This window comes from Vidua chalybeata, chromosome 5, assembly GCF_026979565.1.
Source record: "Vidua chalybeata isolate OUT-0048 chromosome 5, bVidCha1 merged haplotype, whole genome shotgun sequence".
Lineage (NCBI taxonomy): Eukaryota > Metazoa > Chordata > Aves > Passeriformes > Viduidae > Vidua > Vidua chalybeata.
The window spans coordinates 16,465,918-16,485,282 of NC_071534.1; the positions used below are offsets into that span (position 1 = coordinate 16,465,918).

General features: G+C 42.7%; 1 protein-coding gene across 1 annotated transcript in view; it reads left to right on the plus strand.

Annotated features, from left to right (window-relative positions):
• Positions 1 to 19,365, plus strand: part of UTP20 (UTP20 small subunit processome component) — a 63,453-nt gene that overhangs the window by 38,957 nt on the left and 5,131 nt on the right. Inside the window, exons 33-55 of the mRNA XM_053944064.1 lie at positions 579 to 722; positions 1,270 to 1,320; positions 1,416 to 1,568; positions 2,080 to 2,235; positions 2,618 to 2,758; positions 3,555 to 3,692; positions 4,922 to 5,061; positions 5,561 to 5,640; positions 6,456 to 6,745; positions 7,221 to 7,360; positions 7,822 to 7,978; positions 8,784 to 8,882; positions 9,484 to 9,651; positions 10,313 to 10,479; positions 11,373 to 11,514; positions 11,813 to 11,929; positions 12,648 to 12,818; positions 13,325 to 13,453; positions 13,944 to 14,054; positions 15,308 to 15,387; positions 16,119 to 16,188; positions 17,217 to 17,399; positions 18,249 to 18,380. Of these exons, the coding sequence (XP_053800039.1) occupies positions 579 to 722; positions 1,270 to 1,320; positions 1,416 to 1,568; positions 2,080 to 2,235; positions 2,618 to 2,758; positions 3,555 to 3,692; positions 4,922 to 5,061; positions 5,561 to 5,640; positions 6,456 to 6,745; positions 7,221 to 7,360; positions 7,822 to 7,978; positions 8,784 to 8,882; positions 9,484 to 9,651; positions 10,313 to 10,479; positions 11,373 to 11,514; positions 11,813 to 11,929; positions 12,648 to 12,818; positions 13,325 to 13,453; positions 13,944 to 14,054; positions 15,308 to 15,387; positions 16,119 to 16,188; positions 17,217 to 17,399; positions 18,249 to 18,380 (3,159 nt within the window). The remainder of the gene's footprint in view (positions 1 to 578; positions 723 to 1,269; positions 1,321 to 1,415; positions 1,569 to 2,079; positions 2,236 to 2,617; positions 2,759 to 3,554; positions 3,693 to 4,921; positions 5,062 to 5,560; positions 5,641 to 6,455; positions 6,746 to 7,220; positions 7,361 to 7,821; positions 7,979 to 8,783; positions 8,883 to 9,483; positions 9,652 to 10,312; positions 10,480 to 11,372; positions 11,515 to 11,812; positions 11,930 to 12,647; positions 12,819 to 13,324; positions 13,454 to 13,943; positions 14,055 to 15,307; positions 15,388 to 16,118; positions 16,189 to 17,216; positions 17,400 to 18,248; positions 18,381 to 19,365) is intronic.

Here is a 19,365-nt window from a genome sequence, read left to right on the forward strand (position 1 = left end):
GAGTCATTAGGGGACCACATGTGATTGCTGTTGAGGGAGGTCATACAAGAGCTTTACTGTGCAGTGACCAGGCACTGGAACACATTGCCCAGAGAGTCTGTGGAGTCCCCCTCATTGGAGATACTCAAGACCTGTCTGGATGCAATCCTGTGCCATGGGATGACCCTACCTGAGCAGGGAGGTTGGACCAAATTGACCCCTGTGGTCCTTTCCAACCTGACCCATTCTGTGAAGTATATGGTGCTGTTAATGTTCATCTCACATATTCAAGAAAGACTGCCTTTTAAAGCTCTATTAGTTCTCCTGACCTTTGAGTCATGAGGAAAGACACATAAAAGAAGTCTTTATCGTGCTGACAGTCATCTCTTAACACTGTATTGTTTCTAATTGAGAAGCTGCAAGTACTTCTGAGAGATTTGATGATTTCATTGTGTCCTTCTAATTCTTTGTTCTCATTCAGTATCTCTGATCTGAATGAAGTACAGCAATGTGCACTTCGTGTCTTAAAATATGTCCCGGGGAAATGAAATAATCTTGTGAGGTCTCAGTACTTATTGAGAGTTATGTGTCTCTTGCAGGGTACACAAATTGACATTCTGGAGACAGTGCAGAACTTGCTGAGGCATTGCTCAAACCCTACAAGCTTTCTCAAACCACTGGCAAAGCTTTTTTCTGTCATCCAGAACAAACTGTCTCGAAATAAGTTGTGCTTGGTATTTCAGGTATTGCATTTCTACATCTTTCTATGCTTTGTTTAAGAGTAAATTACCTTGTGGTAATAAGGTAATTTAGGTATAAATTAATAAGGTAAAATAAGGAGAGTATTTATCTTTGTGCATGACTTTAAAAATCTTTTTACTTCTCACGCCTCACCAGGGGTCTTTAGTGTAAGAGAAGCCAAGCAAAGCACTTAAACTGCAACAAATCCTGCATGTTGATGAAATAAGAATGGATTTCAGTATCCTGAAGATGATTTTTATTTGTATTCTTCTCTCACAGTTTATAGTAGGATGTTCTGTATTACTTTGAAGTGACTTACATAAATTTTTAGCAGTAAAACACAAGAAATGTACAGTGTAGATATTTGGAAACTTAGGACTTAAAACACATATCCTCCAATTTACATAAGAAACGCTCTTTTGGAGGTTCTAACTGGAGAAAGACTAATGCTGCTGCTTTACTTATTTTTTGTCTCAAGTGGTAAAGTCTTGAGTTATCCAAATTTGTAACAACTATAAAAATTAACTGAGTTTTTATGTTTCTTTTTAGACTTTATCTGACTTGGATGCTAAGTTGAAGTATATTACTGATGTTGTTAAGGTATGCACAATTTCTCTCTCTGCTCCCTTTTTCCCCCAATATGGTATGATCACGTTTCTGTCATTTTTCATTAACGACTTGTTGCTCTGTCTTAGCTGAATGCCTTTGATCAGCGACATCTGGATGATATTGACTTCGATGTGCGTCTGTCAGCATTTCAGTCAATCACAGCCCACATCAAGGAAATGCAAACAGTGGATACTGACTTTCTCATCCCTGTTATGCACAACTGCTTCTATACCATCCAGGTTGGCTGAATGTTCCTTCTCTTGCTATATGCACCACCTGTCCCTGATGAATCTAACTTTCAATTTACTTCCAGTGGCTGTTTTTTGGCACCACATAACATTCAGAAAGTATCTTTAGGTATTCTTACAAACACAGTTTTGAAGTTTGGTCTATTTACCTTTTCATCTGTGTGTCCCAAAAGGCAAATGCAGTGCAGCACAACTTTCTGTCAGTGAGCCCTGGAACTGTTTGATCATTTGTGGATAAAAGGTACATTACAGGCTTGAAAGGCTGGCTTTCTGTTTGTTGCAGCATGTTCTGCGCCTGCTGGTAAAGCTAAAAGGTTTTTTCCCTGATGGGTATGGTGGGCATTAATTTGGGACTAGAACTTCTGTAGGAAAGGTCTCAAGAGTTTTTGAGTCTCTGCAGGACTCATTATGTTGTGCCCAGTGGTACTCTTCTGTCCCAGCTTTTGGGTAGAGAAAGGTGTCATAGCCAGACTCATGTGGTGCCATTTCTTCATCCACTCAGCTCGGGGATATGGCTCTCAGTGACAACGCAAGCCTTTGCTTGACCAGTTTCATCCACCGACTGGCAGAAATCGGCCACACAGAAGATGAGTACAAGGAGCTAATCCAGCACACTCTCCTGGAGTCTGTGAGAAGGGGTCTGAGGAGTAAGAGCGAGGTAAGGCAGTGGTATCTGATCACACACTTCCAGTTATCTTCAGGGTAATGAGGTGTTTTTTGGGTGAGTTCTCAAAGTCCCTTATTGGATTAAGAAGTGCAGATACCCACTATAAACTTACCCTTCATTTGAAACCTTATAAAATTCTATAAAATTCTATAAATTAGCTGTGCTACTCCGTTGTTGTTCAGCTTTTCTTAGTTGTAACTCGTTCTTTGGAGGGGAGGCTTTAATTTATATGCAGGCCATAATAGGTGCATTTGTTGTTACCAAGAATTAGGACATTTGACTGAAACACTTGTAAATGACAGCACTGCTCTTCTCAGAATTGTATAGCAGCCTCTCCAAGGGATACTTAACAATCACTGCTTGTTATTTTTAGAGCATCCAGCAGGACTACACATCACTGCTTTCCTGCCTCATTCAGACATTCCCAACAAATCCCGAATTCCAGGATTTGGTCCAGCTGACCAACCGCCATGATCCTGACATGGACTTCTTTGAGAACATGAAACACATGCAGGTAAAAGACAGCAGGCATTTCTTAGTGCCTCTCTTCCCCTGCCAAGAAAAACCATCTTAGTGTGAGGGGATGTTTTGCAAAGCATCTGCGTGTTGTCTGCAGAGAAATTGAACCTGTGTCATTAGATACTGTTACAAAAAAGAAGGATGTAGACATCATCAGGAGTGATTGAGAATCAAAGTCATGTTTCTATCTAGAAATGCATTGGGTTTATGATAACCCACAGTCGGCAGTATCCTGAAGATTCCTCTGACACAGGCATGGAATGGGTCTCTGTTTTTTCTGGCCCTGCTGCTCTCAGTCTGAAGGCTTTGCAGCCCCTTCCCATTCACAGACCTTTGCAATATAAATGTTACACAGAGCCTGGTCTCCTGGTTTTTCTTGCAGTACAAAAATACATTTCTTCTGCTTTCTGAGATGCAGTCTGAGAGAGTCTTTGCTGTATCTGTAATTATATGCAAAGTTGTAAGTTTTTGACTTGTCATTTTCACTGGTGTTTGCATTTCATTGCAACAACTGCTTTTTGCAGTTGCCTCCCTTGTCTAATACCTGAGGATAGCACAGTCTTATGATTGTGAATGCACAATGCCATTGATTTGGAATATCTATTGAGGCAAAAGACTAGTGAAAGCCCAGAGATTTAAGGAAAAAGGTATGCCTTGGAAATGGCTGTAATATGTTTATACCACCACCTAAAACTGGGACATTTTCAGAACTGCGGGATGTAGGGGCTCTCTTGTGCTTGCTGTGACTCAAGCACTGCCTCATTCACTCTCTCCCATGTGACATGTCTCAGATCCACAGGAGGGCACGAGCTCTGAGAAAACTGGCAAAGCAGCTCACTGAAGAAAAGCTTGTGCTGTCTTCTAAATCCCTCCAGAACTACATAATGCCTTATGCTACAACTGCTATTTTCAGTGAAAAAATGCTTAAGGTAGGCTCTTTTAATTGAATGCATCTAATTGAATATTTTCACCTTTCTTATATACCATTTGCCTTTGAAACCTAACCGCTTTAGGAGCTGATATGTTTGTGAAGTGAGTGTCTCCATTGTAGACAAAAGTGCTGTGCTGGTTTTGGTGGCAGAAAGAGGGTTTGGAAAGTGCAGATGCAGTCTGGGCCCAGTTCTATATCTGCTAAACTTGTCCTGCTTCTCAAAGGTTGATCTCTTAACTATTTGGTTAGGGTTTTTTGTTTTATTATAGTTTTTGGGTTTTTTTTTCCCTTGGGGATTTATTTATCTTTATTTTTTGTAATCAGCTTCTTATTTTTTCCCCTCTGGCTCCAAACTTCTGTCTTCCTGTTTAGTTGTGAGATTAGTTACTCTTTGACAGTAGACTGCGGGAATATAGTGTGGGCCTAGTAACAGAGGTGTGAATAAATACAGTTTTCTCTGGATTTAGAGGGAAACAGCAGGAATTGGCTGAAAACATCTGAAATCAATAGCAGCTTTGTAATTAAAATTTGAAGGGTGAAGTTTTGTTAGTCACTTTCAGTGAAATTACTTGTCAGGGTGGATAGACTTTCCACCTATGGCTTTTAAAAGCCAGGTTTCACACTTCTGTAGTTCCCTGCACACTACCAGAACAGCAGACCTGCTTCTATCAAGCGAAGTAAATGTCTAATTTGCTTATTGTCAGAAATACTCTTTTGAAGCTGAAACAGTTAGAGCTCAGGCACAGGACCAAGCCCCTGCAGTGCAGTCTGTGCCCCTCAGTAGAGTGACTGAGTAGCTCTTCAACCAGAGGGCAGTAAAATATGTTAATTGAAACTTTGGTGAAGAAATAGACACGTTTTATTTCACATCTTAAATGGATGTGAATAGTTGACCAGCAATGTGCCATGTGTTTGTGGTTGGATGCCTTGACACTGGTTCTTGTTCTTAGTTCTTAGGCACAAGTGAGCCCATAGGTTTAACTATGTGAGAAAAGTTAAACGTATGCAGAATAATTTGGAGGAAGTGGGTCTGGAGATCTGCTTAATGGACTGTGATTTTTTTTTTTTTCCCCTAACTTGATGCTCAGGAGATCTAAAAGTACTGAATCCCAAGCATGCCCACTAGACAGACATTACTTCTGTCTCTTGTTGCTTTCAGTAAAGGATGCTTTAGACACACGACCATTGTGAATGCTAACAGCAACTGAATTTCTCTCTTTTGAGCAGCATGAAAATATGGTAACAGCCTCAGTTGAAGTTGTTGGAGCTGTCTGCCGACATCTTTCATGGTCAGCGTATTTGTACCACTTAAAGCATTTCATCCATGTCTTGCAAACAGGACAGATCGGTACGAAGCTGGGAGTCAGGTGGGTTCTGTGAGCAATGCTGCTCCGGGTTTCTCCAAAGACTCCTTAGGCACAATTCAGTGTTTTTAGGAGCATCTCACGGACTTTAGCCTCTTCTCTGAGGAGAGAGGTTGCTGGCTTTTAGGTGGGCTTAGGCAAGTGAAGGTGGGCATGGCTTGCTCCTTGCAACTATGAAGTTTTAACAGGTTATTACTTTCTTACACCGTGTCTCACTGAATGCATGGCAGTGGTTCTTGCAGGCTGTCCCTACTCCTGGGACACCTCCATTGCTCCAGTACCACTCTCTGTGAGGTTTCACAGTGAGGTGGTTCACAGAATGCATGTAGCTGAAAAGTAAGCAGTTTTTATTTTCTGGGGCTTTTCAGGATAAACCTCCTTATGGTGCAATGTCACTAAATCTGATGTTTTCCAAAAAGTGGTTGTAAGATTTTTCTGTTGTATATGCATCCTCTTCTTTTTGTGTAGAGGGCTGATCTTTCTTCATGTTTTCCTTCTGCAGCTTGTTAGAGATAGTGCTGGAAGCCTTTCACTTTGACCATAACACACTTGAAAAGCAGCTTGTGACCATTGACAACCAAGGTGAGCTTTTTGTGTCTGCTTGTAAAAATACTACCTCAAACTGCTCAAATACAGCTAATCAAAGTTTTGTGGTTTACTCTTGACATCAGCTACCCCTGTCTTTTTAAAATGGGCATACTAGAAGCTAGTGTTGACTTGTCTCCTCAGGAGCAGTGCAGATTTTCCTCCTATGTGTTGACAAAGTCAGGAGAGGTGTAGGGAATCATTTCCACACTACTACTCCATCCCAGGTGTCTGTTTAGAAGCCAAAACAGCCCAGAACCTGTGTGGTTTATAAGGTCTGCACCCAGCCACAATGGCTGCTGACACACCTGAGGTTATCTTTGATGTTGGCTGCTCTCATGGTTATCTGCAGCCAAGAGGTCCTCACCTTGCTTCCCTTGCCATTTCACGGGATGAAGTTGTGTCTTCAGTTTCTTCACTTTTGTGGTTACCCATGTTGGGATCTTTGGGTGAAGGAGGAGGATGTCTCACACCTGTGCTTGTCAGTACCTCTTGCCTTGTGAAATCCTCAATTTTAAGTGAATGGCAGTTCTCTACAGTAGAAGCACATTGACCTTTGCTCAGCTGTCTACAGGGTTCAGACACACAGTAACCTAGTCTTTGCTTTAAACCTGGCCCTGAGGGGTGGTTATCAGAAACCAGCAAGCCAGAGCTTCTTTACCCAGTAGAAGCCTGATGCTTATTGGTGGTTTGCTGTCACTGGTGATAGGTGGGAGCTTTATATAGAACTAAGCTGTCACAGGAGTCTTAATTAAGGGCTCGAGTTCTGTGTTCTCCTGTATTTACCTGTACTTTTGGCAATTACTTGATAGAAGCTGCTGCCATGGACCTTGAGCCAGTGGTGGAGGCTGAAGAAGCCATGGAGCTGGAGCAGAGTGAAGGGGAAGAGGAGGAAGTTGAAGAAAAGAATGGGAAGAATCCCTCTGAGAAGCCAGTAGAACCTGAGCAAGCAGCTGAGCCATCTGAAAATGCTGAACAAGTGCCCAAACTTGTTTCATTCTTACCCCGAAATAAAGAGGAGCTTCAGTGTCTGATCAAACACATTCAAGAAACAGTTACAGTCAACATCTTGCCTAAATTGCACAGGTGTATTGTTGCAAAGGTGAGGAGTTGACATTTGAAAGGTCTTTTTTAGGCTGCTACTTTAAGGATTGGGATACTACTTCAGAGCCAGTGAAAAAGCAACACATTAAAAAAAATGGACACAACTGGAGAGAGACCATCTCAAAGCACAAAAAAGGCTTCATGCCCTTTGCTGAGTCATGGAGATTACTGACAGACCCTCTGGTCAGTGTGGATGTGATGTCTTAACTTCCCTGCTGAGAGGTGTCACAAACTACACAAGTGAAATTATTCATTTTGTCCAACCTCTTGAAGAGTTCTCAGCCACTTGCTTGCACCAGCCCATTGTATTGAAAACACAGATTTATCTCACCTGTCCTTTAACTGTCTGGGTTTTTCCTGCAGTCAACAGAGGACAGCAGCCTGCCATACTGGCCTCTTCTAGGGCTTGCTGAGAAAAAGCAGGATTTGTTTCTGTATATTAAAAGTGCATTATGTCTTGCTCTCTTAAACAGGTTAAAAGAGACGAGGAGCACAAGCTTGTGAAATCCAATGTTGTGAATGATGATGAGGTAGTTCGTGTTCCATTAGCTTTTGCAATGGTCAGAATGATGCAGTGCCTTCCCCAGGAAGTGATGGAAGCTAACCTACCAAGGTATATCCCAGTGGGGTCCTTACATCCCAGTGGGGCTGTTCATTGTGCAGGGAATGAGTGCAGGCACCTTTCTCAAGCTGTGGTTATGTACACGGCTAAAATCAAGAGGGACATCCTAACAGACCTTAAGTACGACTTTTGGAAATTCCTGCTTCTAGTGACATGCACCTCTGCACCTCAGCGTTTGACTTCTGTAAATCCTGACCTAAGAGCAGAGCTGTGAATCAAGGTGCAGAGGCAGAGTTGGTTGTGCTGAGGAAAGAAAAATGTACAGAAATAAAGGACAATCAGTAAAACATCCTGAAGGACAGTAGGTGTGTGTATGCCTATAAAACCTCTCTGTGAGGCTGGCTGTGAGTACAGCTGTGGTTGTGAAATAGTCCTGAAAAGCAGCCTCCTTGGCAGTGTAATTAGTTCTGCTCTGCTTGGAGATGAACAAAGCTGTCTGTCTTTGTTTCCAGCATCCTACTGAAAGTCTGCACATTCCTGAGAAACAGATTTCAGGAAATACGGGACATTGCCCGTAACACCCTCATTAAAATCATGGATGTGTTGGGAGCGCACTACCTTCTGTATATCTTAAAGGAGATGCGGTCTGCCCTCATCCATGGCTACCAGGTAATGCTGAAATTCTTCTTCTTCTGCTCTCTGTAGGCTTTTTTTTTTCATGTATTGGGAGGAGAATCCAAAGGGAAGTTGCCATTGAAATTGTTTTGCACTGGTAGAATAGCTTGGTATAATGCAGGTAAATACTGTTGTTAATGCCTACATCAGTCTTTGTTATGCCATTCCAAGTGTCAAATAAGGGTCTGTACCCTCAAAGAACTGAGTGTCTAAGCCATTTTCCTAGTGAAGAGTTGAGGTATGAAGAGGAAGGATGAATTTCTGGTTCCAGTAAGATTAGAGGAAATCTTTCCATAAAGTCATGAGGGCTAAGCAGTATCTTAGCAGTAGCTATAGGAGGGGAGTTGCCACGAAGACTGCATAGACAGTGTGTGGTGATGCTAGTTGAAGGCTTGCTTCCTAGATCCAGAGCCAAGGCTCTGACTATTAATTCATCTTTCCTCTTTCTATGGTTTGGGTTAAGAATCATTTTCATGTGAATTAACACAATGGAGTAGCGTGAGCTTCTAGCTGCTGTAACAGTGAAAGCACCAGTTAGAGCAGCCTAAATATATCAATAAGAGCCCTGGGGAGAGAGGAGATTCCAGCCCTCTTGCCATTATGTGGTGGCCTAGGGATCCTTCCTTTATCTCTTGCTACTACATGGATTCTCATCCTCCCAGTGGTTTTTTTCCTATAACGAAAGCTCAAGAGCAGTGTGTGACTTGTGATGTCTCTGCTATGGGAGTGTCTCCATGCAGTATGATTAAAGAGGTCAGTGCAGAAGTTTGGAAGCATGATCTGTTTTCTTTTTCTCTAGCTCCATGTGCTGACTTTCACTGTGAACCTGTTACTGAAGGGCCTTACTACCAAGCTCAGTGCTGGTGATTTGGACCCCTGCTTAGATATCCTGATTGAGGTAAAAAACTATTCAAGACTGAAAGAAAAAGCATCATGAAGTGCTTGGGAGATATTCTAGGAGGGGAAGGTTTGTATAGGTTGTCTCTGACTTGGTGGCAAACCAGGCTGCTGTGTGTACTGCCAAGGAAGGAGGCACCCATAGGCCCCTTTGTAGAGGGGAATCAAGAGAAGTCAAATATCTCTGGGGCTGTATCCTGAGCCCTGCATCCTGAGAGGGGATGGATTCAAGATTAAGACACCTACCTGTGTTTTCCTGTACTCTAAATGGCTGAGCAAGTCAGCAGACATGTACTCAGTGCAGTCCACAGAGCTCAGGAACTCAGCTGGCCTCACAGATGGGGTATATTGGGATGTGTTGATCTGTATTGATGCAGTCCTATTTCTTGTATCACAACACCACAGAGGGATGTGAGAACAGTGTTCTCACCTATTGTGCTTAAACTCAGATGTTCTATGTTGACAAAGGAAAGATAGACACGATTTGTAGGGAACCTGGAGAATTGTTTTTTCTGTGAGTGGGGAAAAATAGTGTTGTTCTGTTGCTACTGGAGGAACCTGCTTTTCTTCTCTCATTCACTTCTTTTGCCTATTTTCCAAAGATTTTCAACCAAGAATTGTTTGGGAATGTAGCTGAAGAGAAAGAAGTGAAGGGAATTGTCTCCAAGATCATGGAAGCACGCAAAAACAAGAGTTACGATTCCTATGAAATTCTTGGGAAGTTCATAGGAAGGGGCCAGGTGACTAAACTTATTCTGCCACTGAAGGAGGTAAGAAAAGTGAGCCAGAGTCTCTCTTAGTAACTGTGAGCTCTCTCAATTCTGTAAGGTGATTCTAGAGCCTCTGGGTGGCTCCTTTGAAATCACATATGGAATCTTGCTTTAGCTTCCCATTTTCCTTTGGGAAAGCAGTGAGACTTTATTGTTGATGTCCAGGGCAGGGAGTGGCATTCTGGGTAGCTTTTAACTGCTGCTAAAGTGGAAATATCCAACTTTGAGTTCTCCATGCACTCTCCCTCTGCCCACTCTTCTTTCCTCTGGAGCTTAGAAGTCCTGCAAGGCTGCTGTGTGGTTTAATCTCTTGTACATGAAGGAAATGTCAACAAAATGTATCCAGGGTCTATCTGTGTGCAATAATTGCCTTTTCAAAGATGCAGAATTTTTAACAGAGTGCAAGCTCACACAGGAATGGAACACTGGTTTGCTCATTAGCTCTTGTGTCCTGGCTGGAGGCTGACAAGAGGCTGGAGAGGAAGGGAGGGATGTTGGTGCAAAGCTGAGGCAATGCGATGCTGTTCACATAAAGAGCTGGAGACTGTGACAACATGATGAGAGAGAAATTGCTCTAGTTTTTCCCATGATTTCTGAATACAGATAACAGATAATTGCCATCAGGCTGTCTTCTTAAATTCTCATGGTTTTACCTTTGCAGACTCTGGAGAGCACGACAAGCTTGAAGATAGTCCGGAAGGTGCATGAGGCACTGCGTCACATCATGGCAGGGCTGATATTCAACTCAGACATGAATGCAGAATCCCTCCTCCTCCTCAGTCATGGTCTCATCAGTGAAAATTTGCCTCTGCTCACTGAGAAGGCCAAGTGAGTTCCAGGATGTTGTTCAGATGGTCTGGTATTGGTTTGCTTGGAGAAATGGCAGTTTTCAAATCCAACTGATCAAACGCATGAGAGTTTCCTTGCTTTCATTCCCTTTTTGTTTCCAATGTAACTGAATCATTTGGGCAGTTAGAGGGCAAAGATAAAGCTTAGTAATGGGAGTTAGCATTTGTTGAACTCATGGGAGTCCACTCTTGCAAGTCCTCAGAAACTTCAGCTAGGCTTTTTCGCTGTCTGATGAGTTGATAACATGCATTTGGATGTTAGGATGAAGGCTCAAGGGACAGTGTTTAGAAGCAGGGTACATTTCTATGGGGCAAGGAACAAGGAAAAACATGGGGTTTCACTTTATTGCTTTGCTGCTGGGGCAGAAGATGCGGAGAACCATCAGATTTTCTCTCCATCTGGTGCTGTCACTGCTCAGAACTGGGTTTGGGTGTCCTGCATTTGCTGTTACATAGGCTGGCTTTCTCTAGGGTATGACAGCTGTTTGCAGACTTCTTGGAGCAGTGTTTGTAAGCCATCAGTAATTGAAGTAAAGATCAGTAAGGAAGAGTAGTGGGTAGTGTTAGGACGTGTATTTGCTTGAAGGAACTTCCAAAGTTGATCTGTCCACTAAGAAAAAAATGAGGATGTTTTACAAATGATTGTGTGTTTGTTATCTGGAATAGTGGTATTGTTCTCAAGTCTGAGTCCCATCTGTCATGCTGCTTTCAAATTGGTTTTATTTCATTGTGGTCCATCTGTGACCTGCTTTTGCTTGCTGTGTGGGAAGCAGCTGAGCACAGTTCAACTCTTTTTACTCCCAACAGCAGGATTGTTTTGGAGAGGGTTCATATCTGAATATTTTCTTTTGCCATTCATACATTGCTTTTCAGGAAAAAAGCTGCCCCTCCTCCAGATCCTCGTCTGCAACCAGAGAGCTGCCTGCTGCTCCAGCCCACTCCCACAAGAGGAGGGCAGAAAGCACGTGTCAGCAGCAGGACTAACACATATATCCTGGTTGATTCAGGACTTCGGGTAAGATCTCCTCAGATTAAAAACTTTGTATTCAAAATTTTGTTAAAAGTATGCAAAGGAAAGTATTCTGGATATATTGTTTTAATAGCACAGCCATTAGCCTTAACTTCACTTTGTATATTGTAGCTCCAGTGGTGCTTTTAGGCATTTTTTTTAATAAGAAGTACTCAGCCTGTTGAAATATTTGGGTGGGATATGGCATAAATTCTACTATAACCTGAAACAGTTGTGGGACCTTACTTGACTCTTTTGCATTCTGACTGACTTTGAGATGAATGTCCTGATTTTTCTATGACAGCTACTGCACATGAGCCTGAAGAGATCCAAAGTAAATTCTTCTGAGGAGCATGCTTTGGAAATGTTAGACCCTTTTGTTCAGCTGCTTATAGACTGCCTGAAATCTATGGATGTCAAGGTACAGTTCTGAGATGAAGTCTGTGTGTTCTCTCTGTTGTACTAAGAAGAGTCCTGCCCACAAATGTCATCTTGCAGTTGACTCAAGAGAAAAGAAAGCCACCTGAATTTCAAACCTGCTTTAATAGGTGTGCAGATAAAATTGTTTGAGGACATGTAATCCTAAGGGAGGCTTGTGGCTGATGGAGGACTGAAAGCTCTGCTCCGTGTTGCAAGGGGGCAAGTTCTAGAGAATGTTCATATGAGGAACTTACTATGAGACTATCTATGAGGATGTTCATGAGATCCTGTAGCTGTTGGGAGCAGTGTTGTCACAGCTGTAGTTTCTCCTGATCCAACTCCAAAGTCTTCATTCCTAGCACTGTAGGCAGCCACTTTTTGTGACAGCTTTTGGTTTGAGTGAGCCTAGAGCCGAAGAATGGAAGGCATACCTCATACCCTGTCAGATACTTGGAGTGGGGTTTTCCATATCTTGAAGACAGCTCTGCATCATGTCTTTAGCTGGTAAAATCAAAGTTATAGAATATTGAAGTTGCAGATAGTGCTTTTAGAGCTTAGAAACCCTTGTGTTACCTGTGAATGGTTCAAAAGAGGTTGGGTTTGTTAGCTAACTGCCTTTTATCACAGTTGTAGATAGCCTGACCATGTCTATAAAACAGTGAGAAGAGTTCTTGCAGTGTCACAGTACCCACATGCTGTCCTTTGGCTCTTTCTTCCAGGTGATAACTGGTGCTCTGCAGTGCTTGGTATGGATTTTAAAGTTCCCTTTGCCTTCTGTCAGTATGAATATGGAGTCACTGATCAAGCAGCTTTTCCTCTTGCTGAAAGAGTTTGCCAAGACAGGAATAGCCAAAGGCCAGAATTTCCACCTTGTTGTGAGCTGTTTCAAAGTAAGTCAGACCCAGCTCTGATCATTTTTGCTTTAGGATTAGCTTTCTAGAATGAGACACTTCCAGCTATAGATCCTTCCTGCAGCTGTCCCTGGAGAGGTAGTCTGGAGATCAGAAGCTAGAGAGGAATATGTGGCCTTGCTGATTCTTTCCCAAATACAAACTTAAGGACAGTTGCTGCCTGAAAATGCACAGCTTGGATCCGAAGAAATGTCTTTATAGAAACATATTTGCCTTCTTTCTTCATTGTAGAAGTATCTTGTTCCACCTGAGTAAATCCTGATAGCTGAAGTGAGACATGGGAAAGAGGCAATTCATTTGTTTACTTTTGTCTCACAATTGCCATCTGAAAGCAAAATGTGATGAGAATAGTGTTGGCCACATGTTCTAGAACAGCAGTTTGTCTTTACAAGCTGAAGTGGTATAAATCAAGTCAGACTTTGGCATCTGGACCTTTATTTTATGGCATTGCATATGTATTGACAATGTGCAATTTGATTTTGTAGTGTGTAACAATACTTGTGAAGAATGCAAAGAGTCAGATAACAAGCAAACAGCTCCAAGTGTTGCTTGGCTTTGCTGAGGAAGACATTTATGATTCATCGCGCCAAGCCACTGCCTTTGGCCTTCTCAAGGTATTTCTGTGCAGCAGTCGTGGGCGTTCTCTGAGCCACTGGAACAGCAGTGATTCTGCTTCCTGGTGAAAGGCTGTACATTCTCACATCAGGAACAGGCTACAGAATGCTGTTGAAGCTCTCTGTTATAAGAGAGGAAAAATCAACAAAATTCTACTGTTTGACTTGTAGTCAGTGTTCAAAATTGTTTGGGAGGCTGTTTTATACACAGTGCATATGAGGATGTATTTGGATCTGAGTATGTTTTTGCTAAAGAATCAACATCTCTGATCATTAGATCAAGTATTCTGTGATGCCCAAAAGAAACAGATATGGCTATGTAAGCCATCCTTTCTTTTTTTTTTTTTTTTTTTTTCTTTGAGTTGCTCTGTCTGTGTGTGAAAAAGTTAGTGTTAAGGTACCACCTGAGACCAGTGTTGTCTGGGTTGTAGTACTGCATCTCATACTGTATAAGCAAAATTATGTGACTCCTGTGCTTTCACATTTTCAGGCTATTTTATCCAGGAAGCTGATTGTCCCTGAAATTGATGATGTGCTGCAGAAGGTTGCCCAGCTAGCCATCACGGGTCAGAGTGAGCCAGTGCGAGTCCAGTGCAGGCAGGTTGGTGGAGTGAAGAGTCTCTCACTTTATTTACAGCTGTCTGACAGGCCAGAGGGCTTAGTGTGGCCATCCTGTCTCTCACAGATGTGTGCCTTGACCCTGCTGAGCCCTGAACTCCATTTCCCCTTCTTTACTGAACTTTATTCCCCTTGTTATCTGGCTTCAGTTCTTGAGACTGGTGCATAGCAGAATCACAGACTCCTTGCCTATAGTGAGACTGTGGTGTGCCTTCATAGAACTGTAAAATTGTTTAGGTTGGAAAGTTCCTTTAAGGTTATTGAGTCTAACACTTAACCCAGTACTGCCCCATCCACCACTAAGCCATGTCCCCAAGTGGCACATCTATACTTCTTTTTAAATACCTCCAGCTTGTTTTAAATAGTCCACCACTTCCCAGGGCAGCCAGTTCCAGTGCTTGGCCACCCTTTGAGTGCAGAATTTTTTCCTAATATCCAATCTGCATTTCCCCTGGCACAACTTGAGGCCATTTCCTCTTGTCCTGTTACTTGTCACATGGGAAAAGAGACCAACCCCCCCCTGGCTACAGCCTCCTTTTCAGGCAGTTGTAGAGAGTGATAAGCTCTCCCCTGAGCCTCCTCTTCTCCAGGCCAAACAATCCCAGCTCCCTCAGCCACTCTTCATAAGCCTTGTGCTCCAGCCCCTTCTCCGGCTTCATTGCTGCTCAGCACCTCAGTGTCTTTCTTGCTGTGAGAAGCCCAAAACTGAACACAGTACTTGAGGTGCAGCTTCACCAGTGCCAAGTACAGGAGAGCTGCTTAGCAGCAGTGACATGGTCCCTCCTCTGGAGGCTTTTAAGCCTATGTACCTAAGCTTTGCTCTTTTTTAAGCCCCAGGATAAGCGAATTCGCCACAAAGCCATAATTGCTTTCCTGTACTTCATTCTTTCCAAGGTAAAACCAACTGAAAGACAGAACTGGTTACTTTGTCTCGAGCATTGGGATATAGGTTCAGTAGGATCATGAAATGTAGCTTTCATAGTTACAGAATGGATTTTGAAGGATGCAGGATCTTTTCACAGATGCCTGTACAAATCACAGTAGTACTTTAAAAATTGATCGTCTTCCAGGCACAGAGCTTGGCAGCAGCTGTTGACCCTTTGTATAATAGGAACAGGATGAAAGGGATGATTCTCATAAGCTTGCTGCTCCATCACTAAATTTTCTTCATAACCTTTTTACAAGCTTACCTGAGTGTTTATTTTAACTCCTCTCTGTATTGCTTTTTCTTTCCAGATTTACTTAAAATATATTCTGGATTACCCTCTTGGTGACAAACTGAAACCCAATTTGGATTTCATGCTCGCACAGCTGGAGTGAGTTTATATTCCTGACATCTCTGTGTGAACAGAACTTTGTTTTTAAATATGACTCTAGTGTCCCAAAGAGCAGAAGGCATGGATGAAGTCTTCATTTTCCTACTTCTAAAACACTTCCCTTTTCCCAAGTCAGGCTGTTTGATGAAGCAAATCCTTTTTACTTATCCCTGTTCCACTGCTAATATAATTATTTATCTGTTTGTAAGCAAAAGTTCTGTTGTTTGTTTAGTGGTTTACCACCACCACTGGTTGTGAATCATCATAAAGTCACCCTAGGACACAGGTGAAATGGAAAATCCAGGAGGAATGAGGGAAGGTGATTTATAGGAGATTGTTATCCCATGACAATGTCTCAAGTGCAATTGCAGGCACAGTTAAAACAAATGTACCAATTCTGCAGGAATGTTGTGCCTCCAACCTCCTCCTGAGCTTCACCCCTCCCTTGCTCAAGCTGACAGCCATTTATCAGGTTCCCCAGCACAGTGTGGCTGTGCTGACTCAAGTGGACTGGAACCCTTCATGGCCTGTTTGTGCCCCTGTGCTCGTTCTCTGACAGAGCTGATGGGCCTGCTGCTTCTCTTGTCCACACTATCAGGCCAGGTCTGGTAGCTGTTGTAGAAGGATCCCTATCAAAGTGTGTTTCTGGAATTGGTTGTTGTTGTAAATTGTTGGCAACTTCATAGGAGGATTAACTCATCCCTAACAGTTAATCCTTTATTTCTTCACAGGTACGAGTATGAAACTGGGAGGGAATCTGCACTGGAGATGATTGCGTACCTCCTCGACATGTTCCCACAGGTAACGAGCACCCCCTGGTGTTCCAAGAATCAGGCAGTTGCTGTGGTTTGCAGTAACAGCATTTTCCAAGCAGTTTATTTTGGAAACACTTACTAGTTCCTGTTATCTCTTATCATGAGCAGAACTTTATCACTTATCTCCAAAGAACCTGGCTTTGCTCCAAAAGAGGAATGACATGCTGGAAAGTCTGCAGTACTTTTTTGCCTAATGTGCTCTGTTTGCAAGTAAAATAAAGCTGTATCAGCTGGAGTTTGGATAAACTCAATTGTGATTTATGCCAGGAAGAAACACAGCCAGTTTAGGGAACAGGGTAGGAATAGGAAGTGAAGTCTAGAGTTTTCTCACTGTAAGAGTTTTTCAATATTCATGAGAGATTGTTGATGGAACTGGTGTGTTCTGTTTGGTTGGCCTGACTGGAGAGGAAGGGCTTCTCAGTGGGGTGGATCAAAAGGAAAGCTAAAAAATAACTCTGCGTCTGTACAGGATCACATAGACAAAATCCTAAGCTGCCTTGAAGCTCTGCGGCTGGAGCTTAACTGTGCATTCAGGACACTGGGAGAAGTGCAATGAAACAAGAATTTGGAAGGAAGAGAAATTCTGCACAGTAAGCTGTGCTTCAGCACTGCCTGATAATTTAATATTTCAGATTGGTTCCTGGGAACTCTTTAAGGTGGCAATGAGCTGCAGTCTCTGAGAGAAGGACATTTGGGTTTTGCTGCAATGCTGAGGACTTAAGCCTGTTTCAGTGAGCATTGGCCATGAAAATGCCCTTTAAGTTTTCACACTCTCTTTGCTGACCCAGGGATGTGGTAGCAAGTCAGAGTCAGAGTGGGGCTGTGGCTGCTGTACATTCCCTCTATGCTCCAACAACAGGGTCATCCCATTTTAGCAGTTCAGCTGCCTTGACATGAAGGCCACTCAAGGCTAACAGTGCTCCTGAATACAGTGCAGCAAATACCCCTCTTTTTCTCTTTAAATGCTGGAAGCTCCTTGTGTGTTTGTGGTTGATAATGGTTGTTTCTTTCTAGGATCTCCTGCACAAATACTGTGGGCTGTTTTTTCTCTCTCTTTGTATGATGATGATAAATGATGACTCCGCCAAATGCAAAAAGATGGCGGCTTTGACATGCAAATCTCTTCTCCGTAAGATCAGCAGTGAAAAACAAGATCTGATGTTTTCGCTGGTCACAGAGTGGTTTCACAGCAAAAAGGTACTCTTTGGTCTTTTCACTGACCAGATCTGAACTCTGTTGGAGGGCTGGGTAAGATTAAGGCAAGTGAGAGATTGCTAGTACCAGATCTGGTGGGTTGGTGAATTAGTTGTTCCTGATTTAGAGAGCAAGAAATGGTACAGCTTCATCAAGCTGCACAAATATAGGGACCCGCTGATGCTTTAGGTCAAACTACAGACTTCCCAGCTGCATTTTGTGGCTTTCTAATAGTTCCACTCTTGGCTCAGGTATTTCACAGTGTAGTCTTTGCTCAGGTTAGAGGTTTGAGCAAATTCCTTAAAGCTCTTCTGATCCCAGCATCTTAGGCTGACTTTATCTCAGACATGCTTCATTCCGTTGCTGGCAACTGGAAGGCAGCAAACCTGGTCTTCGAGATCTGCTATCTTGTGCTTGGGTGATAAGCTGTCCTCTAGCTGAACCCAAGTTTTCTTCCTCTACACTAGTAGAGGGAGTACACTATTCTTCATGTTTTCCATCCCAGTATGTTCAGTTTTGATTTGTAACTGCAAGCTGCCTGTTGCATTGTCAAGAGTTGCAAAGTAGCTCCCAGATCTCTGCACTTGTGAACTGGGCTGGAAAAGGCCTTCTGGCATTCAGTTTTAGGGTGCATTCCCAAGGATAACTTGTGCTGCCGGGTGCTTTTATACCTCGCTAGCAGCATTTCCTTTTTCAATATACTCTGAAAACCAGCTTCTCTTAAGGTGCTGTTGCTACAGGCAGAAAGTAAGGGTTGCTACCAGCTCCTGCACTTGGGAGCTGCAGGATTTGATTGTAAGAGTTAATTTTTTGGTTGTTTTGGTGTTTTTTTTTTTTTTTTTTTTGTGTTAGAGCTCACACAGGAGGTTGGCTGCCCAGGCATGTGGTTTGTTCGTTGAAGTGGACGGAGTAATGTTTGAACGGCGGCTTGCAGCAGTCCTCACTTTGATTGAAAAAGAAATCAACCCAAGTAAATTTGAAAATGTAAGTAATTTTTCTCCATGCATGAAGCTCGAGGAAAGAGAATTAAGAAAATGGGAAAAGGGAAGAAATGTAGGAGAGATTTAACAGTTGAATTTACTGCTCAAGACTGAGGAAAGACACAAAACACACACATCTGTTTTGAATAGGACCTCACTGACCTAGAACCATATTTTTTTGCCTGTAAGCCCAAATTTGATGTTATATGTCACAGCACAAGGGGAAAAGAAACTTTGCAAAGCCACCTGGCCTGAGCCTGCAACCATACAGTGTAACCAGCAGATATATTGCTCCTTGCAATGTGGGAAACGTGTCTGCTAGCTGCAGAGATTTGTGTAAGCATCGCATATCAGGAGTGCCTGAAGTGTGACTGTCTGCTTTGTCCACTGTTATCTACAGATTTAACTTTCAAAGGGGTTCCCTTCCTGTACTTTAAGATCATGGTTTTGTTGCATGGAAAATCTTTTTAGTGCACTTGATTAACTCAGAATAACAAGGCTGCCTCAGATTCTGCTTGGCATATGATCATCCCAAAGGGATCCCAGTCATTGTGCTTGGGGAGTGGCTATGAATGTTACTTATGTTCAGCATGCTGCCCTTGCAAAAGAGAGAAAAGAATCTCTGGATCTGTAAATTGGCAAGAGATGAAAATAAAGTACCTGCAGTGAGGAGAAATTTGGTGTAATCACAGCCTTGTGCTGTGACATGTACTGACAACTGACATCAAGCCAGCTGGTGGTTGCAGGCAGGGTGAGGCCCACAGGCAGCACAGTGTCCTGACAACTGGGGGCTTCCCAGGTGATACAGGCAAATCTGCACTCGGCTGGGCTCCAATGATGAGAATCAAATCCACACAAATACATGCACAGACATCATGTGTGTAATTGCTTGCATGTAGAAACCCAGCAGTTTGTTACAGTAATGTCTGTATGAAAAACAAGAAGAATGATTTGAATACTATCTCCTGCAGAGATTGTCTCCAGAGGAA